Below are 10,977 nucleotides of genomic sequence, written 5' to 3'. Positions count from 1 at the left end.
TATATATATATAAAAAAGTGTAAAATCAAACATTGTGAAAGAAAATGTATTCTGGATTTTCATACACAGTGAAACAATATCTGATTGTATATCAAGTAACAAGATCTTATGGAAACCATCTAACCTGTTTCGGAACTCAAATCTCAGTTCCATTATTTCCACAATTATAAATATCTACATATATGTACAACTAGGCATTTTATTAATTTAGGCTTATTAGCTGGTCTATAACATGTCAGTGTAATAATACATAAAATGTGTCCAGTTATAGAAAGTTTAATGTAGGAATCACACACCTCCAATGTGGTAATATAACCATATCACACAAATGATTTTATGTACTAAATAACTCATCAGCTAGTTGATAGACACACACCTGTCATCAAATTTTACTTTGGCGCCAGGTAGAGGCAAAATGCCACTCCACTATGCTGCTTCTTAAACCACAATACTCTACAAAGAGAGGTGGACTAGCAAAAGGAAGGCCAACTAATCAATTAGCCAATCTAATAAAAATCAACCCAACCTTTGCCCTAAACCAATTTAATCCCAATTTAACCTAGTGATATATTACTAGGTAGAACATGAAGATTAAGCAGAATCAAATTTATTTGCCAATAGTGAAGTTGCAGCTCACAGAACTCATTGAAAATAAACCAAAAAACACACACACACAAAAAAAAACACACATTTCAAATAACTCAATAAACAGAAGTGTAAAATTGTCCATGTTAAAATGGCTCATACTTTTTCCCCCCCTTTGTGGGGTAAAATAAAGTATTTATTAAAATAATGGAGCATGAAATGCTACCGATATACAATGGGAGAGGTCACAGAATAAGCCTATCGCAGCCACACAGTGTTAAGCCGAGTCTGATTCTTAATGCTGGTGTCCATTTTCAGTACTTCTCTGATGGCCATTGTAGCATACGTGGAGGAAGGCAAGGAAAATTCCATCTTGAGTGCCTTGTATTTTCCGTCTATAGAGTAAAAACAGTAATGCAACCCGTAAAATAAAAAAATGTGTAGGTATTCCATCTGCAACATACTTTTCTCTTCTGCACACATTATACCATATATTCCCTAGAATATTACACTTTTTCCTATAGCTCTTAAAGCTCGACTTAAAGCGGATGTGCCACGGGAACAAAATATTAAAAGTCAGCAGCTACAAATACTGCAGCTGCTGACTTTTAATATTAGGACACTTACCTGTCCTGGAGTCCAGCGCCGATCGCAGCAGAGCACGAGCGATCGCTCGTCACTCTGCTGCTCCCCCCGCCATCCACGCTGAGGGAACCAGGAAGTGAAGCGCTGCGGCTTCACTGCCCGGTTCCCTACGGCGCATGCGCAAGTCGCGCTGCGCCCGCCGATTGGCTCACACGCTGTGTGCTGGGAGCCGAGTGTTCCCAGCACACAACGGGCGACAGACGGGATGTGACGGAATGCCCGTCTTTCGCCCGTATCGTGTGGCCGGAAGTGGGTGCAAATACCTGTCTTTAGACAGGTGTCTGCACCCCCCTCCCCCCTGAAAGGTGTCAAAAGTGACACCGGAGGGGGGGAGGGTTCCGATCAGCGGGACTCCACTTTAGGGTGGAGGACCGCTTTAAGTTGGCAACTGCATTCTAACTGATAAAACCGTATAACCAACCCAACATGTTTCTCCACATTTGCACATTTTTCAGGGATACAACCATGTATTAGCAAAGTGCTCATTGCTTTGGTGCATGCACAAACTACAAACAAAATCAATAAAAATTATAAATTTTGCTTTCTTTTCCTATCCCTCTTTTCTCTTCTCTATTGTGAGTACTCCTGCGACTCCCTCTACTCTTTATAGTTTGCTGTATGCTAGAGCATGTTACCACAATACATCATTTTCAACCTCAGATACGTGTTAGATATTGTTTAAGAGCACAACGACAGACCGTATATATGTAACTACTTGAAGAATTGGAATATACGATGATCTGTACTTTTTTTTTTTTTTCCCCTGCTATGTCACATGCTCTTGTATGATGTATGCAACTGTTACTAATAAAATGTTATTTGAGAAAAAAAAAAAATTGTTTGCGGTTTTTGGATTATCATAGAGACTATATAGTATGCAGGAGGGAAAGGGGGGAATTTTGACTTGCTTGTAAATTCTGTGTCTTGGAGTACAGTACAGGATAAAAGCAGATCGTTCATAGACCTTTGGTTACAGGCTGGTAATCTTAAAGCAGAGTTCTAGCCTGTACAAAAAAAATAATAATTAAAAATCAGCAGCTACAAATACTGTAGCTGCTAACTTTTAATATAAATACACTTACCTGTCCAGGGTTCCCACAAAGTCTGCGCTGCAAGCGGATTCATCTATTGGCTTCCGGTGCAGGTGCTGGCATTGGAACTAAGGGAAACCGACAGTGACAGTGAAGCCTTCACAGCCGGTTTCCAACTGCGCATATCAGGAAAATTATGTACCTCACTGCGGCGGCGTATATAGGCAGTGAAGAACAGAAATAGAAAAGGTCAAACAAACTCAGAAAAAGTAAGTTAACCAATACGTTAAGCTGCATGGGTTAACTAGAGGATGCAAAGTCTTAGGCTTCATGTACACGGGACGTTTGCGACCCTGTGTACATGGACAGATAACAGGAGAGTTCAGGGTAGAGCTGCACGATTAATCGTAAGAATCAAAATCGCAATCTTTTTCCCTTACCAATTTTCAAAACAGCATGTCACAATTCTTTCTAAACAAGTGCAGAAAGTTCCAACAGCTGGGAAAAAAAACGGATAAAAAAATCCAGGCAGCCTGCCAAGTTTCATCCCAAGGCACAAATAAGTAGAAACAAAGTATCTTTTCGTTCTTTCAAAAGGAAAGAACTCCAGTGTGTAGATGAGGGATGTTTAACCATTTAAAGACCAAACCTTTTCTGACATTTGTTGTTTACAAGTAACAATCATTACTTTCTGCTAGAAAATTACTTGGAAGACCCGAACATGATAATTTTTTTTTAGCAGAGACCATAGAGAATAAAATTGTGGTTGTTGCAATATTTTACAGTATGTCACACTATACAGCGTTTTTTTTAAAAAAATACACTTTAATAAATAAAAAACAAACGAGCCAGAATCGTGCAGCTCTAGTTCTACTCCCAACTGCTCCTAAACGTCCAATTAGCAGCAACAGTGTACATGAGGCCTAATAAGTGGGTGAAACTCCGTTTTAAGGTGATTGGACAATGGCAAAGCTTTTGAGGACATGTTACCCCCTGGGTGCCACTCCTATCATCCTAACCCACTCAAGTCCCTGGTTTTGTAGCACACAATGCAGAGTAACCCAGAAACAGAAGGGAGGGTGTCCTGTACTATAATCCAAGATATGAAATTTACAGGCAAGTCAAAATTATTCCTATCTTAACCATAGAGTACAGAACACAGGCTGAAAATTCAGAGACCCTGGGACATCCCCAAGCAATAAATTAAAAGGGTGGGCTACAACTAGGCAAGAAGAACTGTGCTAACAGGTCCCAAAAACAAGGGGCAACAATGCTGCTGCGAGAACCTTGCGGCAGAAAGCTACATCAGCAGATGATTGGGACCACCATCCTGGCAGGGTGGGTGTAAAAGCGCAGGAGGAATTTTGTCCTTCAGAAGCTCTAGCTATGACTAGGATGAAACCTGTCCTTTCAGTGTGTTTAACCACTTTAGCCCAAGAAGGAATTAACCCCTTCCTGACCAGGCCATTTTTTGTAATACAGCACAATTGCAATTGTGACAATTGCGCGACGCCAAATAAAAATGTATGTCCTTTTCTCCCCCACAGACAGAGCTTTCTGTTGGTGGTATTTGATCACCTCTGCGGTTTTTATTAATTTTGCTATAAAACAAAAAAGACTGACGATTTTGGAAAAGAAAAACATTTTTTTTTTACTTTCTGCTATAAAAAAAAACTTACACAATAAAAAAAAAATGAAAAAAACAAAAAAAATAAAAAAAATGTCTTCATTAAATGTAGACCAATATGTATTCTGATACATATTTTTGGTTACATCCCCCCCCCAATAAACACATATTGTTTGGTTTTACTAGTAATGATGGTGATGAGTGATTTTGACATAGTTACATAGAAAAAAAAAAAAAAAAAGTCCATCCAGTTCAACCATAAAAAAAATTCATAATAAATAATAATATCATACAATCCCATATACCCAATTCTATACACACAGTTGATCCAGAGGAAGGGGAAAAAACCCCAGCAGAGCATGATCCAATTTGCTACAGCAGGGGAAAAAATTCCCCAACCAAAGTCTCGGAGTATCACCAGGCTATAGACATGCCCTCCTCTAATTCTGAGCTTGAAGTGGCTCTCAGAAGATCGTCGAGGAAGACCATGATGGCGATTCCATGCTGTCTCAGCAAGGCCAGAATCGGGGCGAGCACCTTGGTAAACACCCTCGGCGCCGATGCCAGGCCAAAGGGAATAGCCACAAATTGATAGTGGTCGCCCCCGACCGCAAAACGCAGAAATCTCTGATGCCCAGAGCATATGGGGACATGTAGGTATGCGTCCTTGATGTCCAAGGACGCCAGAAAATCCCCAGGATGGAGAGCAGCGACCACAGAGCGAACCGATTCCATCCTGAACCTTTGTACTTTTACAAAGCAATTGAGGGCCTTGAGATCCAGGATTGGACGGACCCCGTCCTTCGGGACAACAAACAGATTTGAGTAAAAACCCCAAAACCATTCCTGCAATGGTACAGGTACGATCACCCGCGCACCAGCAGATCCTGAACTGCCCCAAACAGGGCTTCCCGACGAATCGGAGGAAGCTGGAGGGAAAAATATCTGTTCGGTTGGCAAGAGAGAGAAATTCTATCTTGTACCCTGAGGAAACTACCATGCAAACCCACCGGTCGGAAAGTAGAAAGTGTGGACAAATCTGCGTCCGCAGGCTGGCGAAACCAGGGGCGCTTTTGTCCTTCAGAAGGCGTCTTATCAGCTTGGGAGCATTTGCCCACAGCACCGGGCGGACGAAAAAAAAGCTTATGCGCAGATAAGGAGGACCCCTGCCTACAGCACGGCTCCTTACCCTTTCTGGATTGCGGGAGCAGAGTGCTCTTACCTCCCGTGGCATCTTTAATAATGTCATCCAGAGAGGTTCCAAAAAGTCTCTCACTCTTAAAAGATAAATCCAGCAGGGCCTTCTTAGAATATTGGTCCACGGACCAACACTTTAGCCAGATCACACGGCGCAACACCACCGCATAGACCGAGGCTCTGGACAGCAAGGGAATTGTATTCAAGGCCGACTCGCAAACAAACTTAAGGCCCTGTACCAACTAGTCGGCCAGTTCCACACAGTCCGGGGGAGCCCGATGCTCAGTTAACCCTCGGTGCAACATTTTTGCCCAATCAGTAAGTGTCTGTGAAACCAGGGCCCTGGCCACAGCAGGACGCACTGCTGACCCCACCACGGTAAACAGGGAGCCGGCCACTGCGTCGGCCCTCATGTCCCCAGGGTCCTTGAAAGCTGGAGCCCCTTCCACCAGAATCGTGGTCAGCTTGTTTAGTCTGGACACAGGGAGGGTCCGTTATCGGGAGAGAAGTAAATTTTTTCAGGAAATTTTCCTTAAAAAGGGTAACGGGCCACTAAACATTTTGGGGCCGAAAAGATCCTTTGCGGCCTATCCCACTCGTTGTATAAAAGCTTATCCAGATAAGGTACACAAGGAAACACCTTCGCAGCGCGGGTCGGCTTACGGAACCCGAAAGGAACCAAAATCTGTCACCTCCGCCGTATCCTCCATCTTAAGAGTATCCCGCACCGCAGTGATAAGTGCAGGGGCACCAGTTGCAAACTCAGGTATGACTGGGGAAGAGGCGTCTGCTTCCAAAGCCATGCTGACCCACGCACCTGAAACCCACAGGGACGAGAGGGCAAGGTACACAGCCCACCCTCTTAGCTGTCTCAGAGATGAGGGGCCCCTCCAGAGGACTCGCCACCCAAACCAGTCACTGCACAGCTGCCGCCCGTCTTTCCCGCCAGAGGTGCTCCCTGTACAGCCGCCCGTGTCACTCTGCGCCTCTGCAGCATGTCCAGGCTGTTTGCACCGTCTAACCAACGCTAGAGGACAAAACTCCCTCACAAAATGGCCACCGAGCAGCTGCCATGTAAGAAAAGGCATGCAGCTTCAAGAAAATAGCCGCCGATAGGGAATACCACAGCGCCGGGCGCTGCCAAAATCGCCACCGGCCGCATGAAGGAAAAAACAAGCACACAGCGAACACCCGGGGCCCCCCGCACATGGCAGTCGTATAGCACCCCCAGGAGCGGACCCCACAGCGCAGCCCCCCCCCCTAGCGGATGGAGCCCCCCAGGCGCAGCCAGCCTAGCTTCCAGAGCATAGGGAGAAGGGAGGGGAGGGAAAGAGGAAAGGAAGGGTGGAAATCCCTAAATCGACCTCCCCAGGAATGCCCAGCCGTGCCATCCTGCCAGAGCAGAGGGACTGCTACTTACCCGTCCTGCGTGGACTGCTTGGAAGCATCCCTGACAGACCCATTGCCCGTGTGGTTACGGTGTGGCCGTCGGCCCTGGCACACTGTGCCCCAGAGCATGTAGCTCACCGGCCACCCCTGGAGCAACGGGGCATGTCGTGGCTGACCCATCGCGTAGCTAAAAGGTCTGCACACGCTTGTTGGCTGAAACTGGGGAGATTACAAGGATCTGATGTCCAGCCTGTCACCCAGTCGGCAGTTGATAGTATATCACAGGAACAAAAAAGGTAGAAAGAAAAAAAACTTAAAAAAAAAACAAAAAAACTCCAGGACCAAAGGGCCCACAGGGAGCCAGGTCTTTCTCCTATGCTAGGCAGGAAAAAATGAACTGCTGCATGCAGGAAGAGGGGGTTGTACCTAGAGAGACTGCCCCATGGGCGGTACTGTACAGTTTTGATGTGTGTTTAACACCAACATGTTTTCTGCCTAGTCCTCTCCTAATAGAAGGCTAATACCCTACTGTCAAGATTGCTGCTGTGTCTGTCCATGAACGGAAGAGAAAAACCTTCAGCCTTTGGAACCACTTTATAGGGTGAAGAGCATGAATGTGTATTTAAAAACTGGCACAAAAAGTTATATTAAAAACGGATTCTAAAAAGTGATATTAAAAACGGATTCTAAAAACATGGCAATTCTTTAATTTTCCTTTGGCTGAAAATGAAATAATAATAAAAATAAAAAAATAAAAAATAAATCATACATTTTTTAATCAATTTAAAATATTTTTTCTAATACTATAATCCCCCTGGTGCAACACATATGTGCCAATAGTAAAACATACAGAGTAGAGTGAGGAGTGATGACCAATTAGTATGCTGCCACTCCATTATTCAATCAGAGGGGACCTACATCAAAAGACTGGCGGAACAGAATTACAACTTCTTTGGCAGGTAAAAAGGCTTTCATACATGTACTATAATTTGTGGCTTGGCTAAAGTTAGACTTTCAGGCACAAACACAAACTTGATTACCTTTGTTAAATACAGGTAATGGCTTCCCTTCCAGCTTTTCCAGATCAGTTCTAACTAGAGGGATTTTGGTGTCATCATAGGAAACAATTTCCCTATAAATAATATAGAAAATAAATACTTAACCATATGATGAATCAACTCATTGTGCACTGCAATTATTAAAACTTATACAACTGAAGAAAACTGCAGCATAAAAAGCACCCATACATCACCTTAACATGTATACATAATTAAGAGAAATGCACTGCTTACCAGCTGACATCTTGAGGACGTAACAGAACTTTTCGGTAAGCTCCAGCTAGAGAGTAATCTTTAATTTTATGCCTCATGTTCTTAATGTCAAGTTTATCAGCGGCAAGCATTTCTTCATAAGCTGCAGCAACTTAAGGGGGAAAAAAATAAAAAGTTGAAATTTACAAAAGGTTGCAACTTTACCAAAAAAGTAACTGTTAAAATACAGTGTGGAAAAATATCTGTTTGATACTCTGCAGATTTTGTAAGTTTGCCCACTTGCAAAGAAATGAAGGGGCTATACATTTTTATCAAATGTGTATTTTAAATGATAGAGACAGTATGTCAACCAAAAATCCAGAAAAAGCACATAAAACAAATGCTATAAATTAAGTTGCAGTTCAGTGAGTAAAATAATTTTTTGATCCCCAAGCAAAACATGACTTCGTACTTGGTGGAGAAAAACCCTTGTTGGCAAGCACAGAGGTAAGACATTTCTTGTAGTTGGTGACCAAGTTTTTACACATCTAAAAAAGAAGGGATTTTGGTCCACTCTTCTTTACAGATCTTCTCTAAATCCTTAAAAGGTTTATTGGTTGTCTTTTGGCAACTTGAAGTTTCAGCTCCCTCCATAAATTATCTATAGGATTAAGGTCTGGAGACTGACTAGGTCACTCCATGACTTTAATGCGTTTCTTCTTGTGCCACTCCTTTATTGCCTTGGTGGTATGTTTTGGGTGATGGTCAGGCTGGAAGACGCATTCCAAGACCCAGACCTTCAGTGTTCTGGCTGAGGGATGAAGGTTCTCATCCAAGATTTTACAATACTTGGCCACCCATTGGCACCCTTAATGCGTTAAAGTCGGCCTGTACCTTTAGCAGAGAAACCGCCCCAAAGCATCATGTTTCCACCTCCATGTTTGACTGTAGGGATAGTGTTCTTGGGGTCATAGTCAGCATTTTTCTTCCTTCAAACATGGAGGAAGTCTTAATCTTAAGGGAGTCCAAAACCAGTTTAACTGAGGTGTTGGCAACACCGCAAACACCAACATGATCAACAAAACAGAAAACTGGGGACTGCTTGTAGCTCAAAGTTCTGTCTGAAGGACCTTTTACACAATGTTGGCATCAGATGAGGCTGCAACATCAACCAAGTAAAACTTAAACGTGCACAGAAGACCAAGTGGCAGCATTGCAAATCTGGGAAACTGATGATGATAAAAAAGCCCAAAAAGCACTCAGGCAGAGTATTCCTGGTAGAACCAGATTCTTGAGCCCATAAGCTTGGCACTTGATTTCTCTAAGCCACCTAGAGATGGCAGAATGAAGCTAGTGCATCCTTAGCATCTTTGACGATAAAAGAAGCCAGAAAGTCTTATTGGTGATACCGGTTCCTTATGTGGCTAAACTTCTCAGTCCTCCCCAATGATTGCTATATGCCACTGCAATGACATAGCACAACAAAATGTATGGTCAACACTGAATATACAGTCAAATTTCTCAAAGTTTCAGGATGTTAAATGAGAGACAAGACTCTCAGTGACCAAGTCCCCTGAACCAATAGGGTGGCCAGTACTACACCCCATCCAAAAAGGATCCTCCAAAACAAGTTCAAGTGGTTGTAAAGCCTTACCATATACCCAGTGAGGCGACTGACCTCAACTGATACACAGAGGTGATACAAATCATTCTTGCAAAAGTTGTGCACGTTTATTTGCAGCCATTTGTCCTGTACATCTTTGTAAAACTCAGAGATGAAAAGGATTCATCACAGACTCTGAAAGCAGGGGGTGGGAAGTTGCCATTACACACTGTACAACAGCATAGAGCCGATTGGACGGAAGGAGGGAAGGGCACACTCCCCTTCACACAGCAACATAGCTGTGGCTGTCAATCACAAGCTGTCTGCTGGAGGTCCCTTTATGTTTACCGAAGGGGCTCAACTTTCAGTGAGATGTTAAGCATTATTATGAAGAAGATGTTAAAGTCCCCCCCTCCTTTTCCTTCCTTTCCCACCCCATTCTCTCCTTCTACCCCTTATTCAAACCTCCACCCCCCCCCCCCATAAACACCCCCTTTTTCTAATTTTTCTTTCTTCCCTGAACGCCACCCCTTCAGTGTGGTAAGGTGCCTAGCCATACTCTTGACGATGCACAACATTAGTATAAATCACTCACCAGTTTTAATTGACCACCTATTACCAAATGGTCAAGCAACACATGATAAGATTGCTCAAAATACTTTGGTCCCTTAAAGCTTCATAATATTTAGGAAAAGGATTGCCACATTTAACCACTTTCTTACTGGGCACTTAAACCCCCTTCCTGCCCAGACCAATTTTCAGTGCTGTCACATTTTGACTGACAATTGCGCGATCATGCAACACTGTACCCCAATGATTTTTTCCCCCCACAAATATAGCTTTCCTTTGGTGGTATTTAGTCACACCTTTTTTTTTTATAATCACTGCCAAGTTTAAAAAATAAATAAAAAAAAGGAAAAGTTTTATATTTTGTTATAAAATCTTGCAAACCGGTAACTTTTGTCCTTCACTGGTGGACACTGATAGGTGGCAGCGATAGGGACTGATAGGCAGCACTGCTTGGCACCACTGGTGGGTATTGATAGGTGGCACTGATGGGCAGGAAAGGGTGGCTGTGGCTCTCTCTCTTGGGGACCGATGTCCCTTTCACATAAGGGGGTGATTGGCATTTTTTTTTACTCCTCACGCCGTCAGCAGAAGGAGGAAAAAAAAAAATGATTACAGATCTTCTGTATACATTACATGATCAGCTGTCATTGGCTGACAACTGATCACATGGTAAGGAGCCCAGGACCGGTCCCTTACTCCGATCTGTGATCAGCTGAGTCTCATTGACTCACACAGGGGGCGCGCTAGAGTATGCAAAGGGGAGGACGCCATGACAGCATCCCGGCAATATAGGTCCACGCTGTAGACGTCATTCAGCTATAGCGTGGATGCTAGGAGGTTAAAAGAAGTGGAAAAAGCTCATAGTGTAAAAATTCTAAGTCCTACTAATTTATGAAAACATTGGTACTCAAGAGTGCTCAATCCAGAACTAAATCTAAAAGTCACAGTACTCAAGCCCCATCCCAACGCGTTTAGTCTAAATGGGTGTCATCAGTATATGCCGTTTGACCATACTGTAACAAGTGGTCACTCAAATCTGGTAAGTGAGACCTACCACCCACTGAAGTGCATTGTGAAGGT

The 10,977-nt window shown here is 43.4% G+C and overlaps 1 protein-coding gene across 4 annotated transcripts in view; it reads right to left on the bottom strand.

Annotated features, from left to right (window-relative positions):
• Nucleotides 1-260: 260 nt before the first annotated feature.
• Nucleotides 261-10,977, bottom strand: part of PUS7 (pseudouridine synthase 7) — a 92,500-nt gene continuing 81,783 nt past the window's right edge. For 3 of the 4 annotated variants that reach the window (XM_040343517.1, XM_040343519.1, XM_040343518.1), the window contains 3 exons: nucleotides 7,767-7,896; nucleotides 7,515-7,606; nucleotides 261-980 (listed from right to left, as the gene is read on the bottom strand). In XM_040343517.1, coding sequence (XP_040199451.1) covers nucleotides 844-980; nucleotides 7,515-7,606; nucleotides 7,767-7,896 — 359 coding nt within the window. In that variant the 3' untranslated portion in view covers nucleotides 261-843. The remainder of the gene's footprint in view (nucleotides 981-7,514; nucleotides 7,607-7,766; nucleotides 7,897-10,977) is intronic. The other variant, XM_040343516.1, reaches the window with a different exon arrangement.

Source organism: Rana temporaria, chromosome 3 (genome assembly GCF_905171775.1).
Source record: "Rana temporaria chromosome 3, aRanTem1.1, whole genome shotgun sequence".
NCBI lineage: Eukaryota > Metazoa > Chordata > Amphibia > Anura > Ranidae > Rana > Rana temporaria.
Note: the sequence above shows the minus strand (reverse complement) of the source record. Positions and strands in the feature narration are given on the sequence as shown.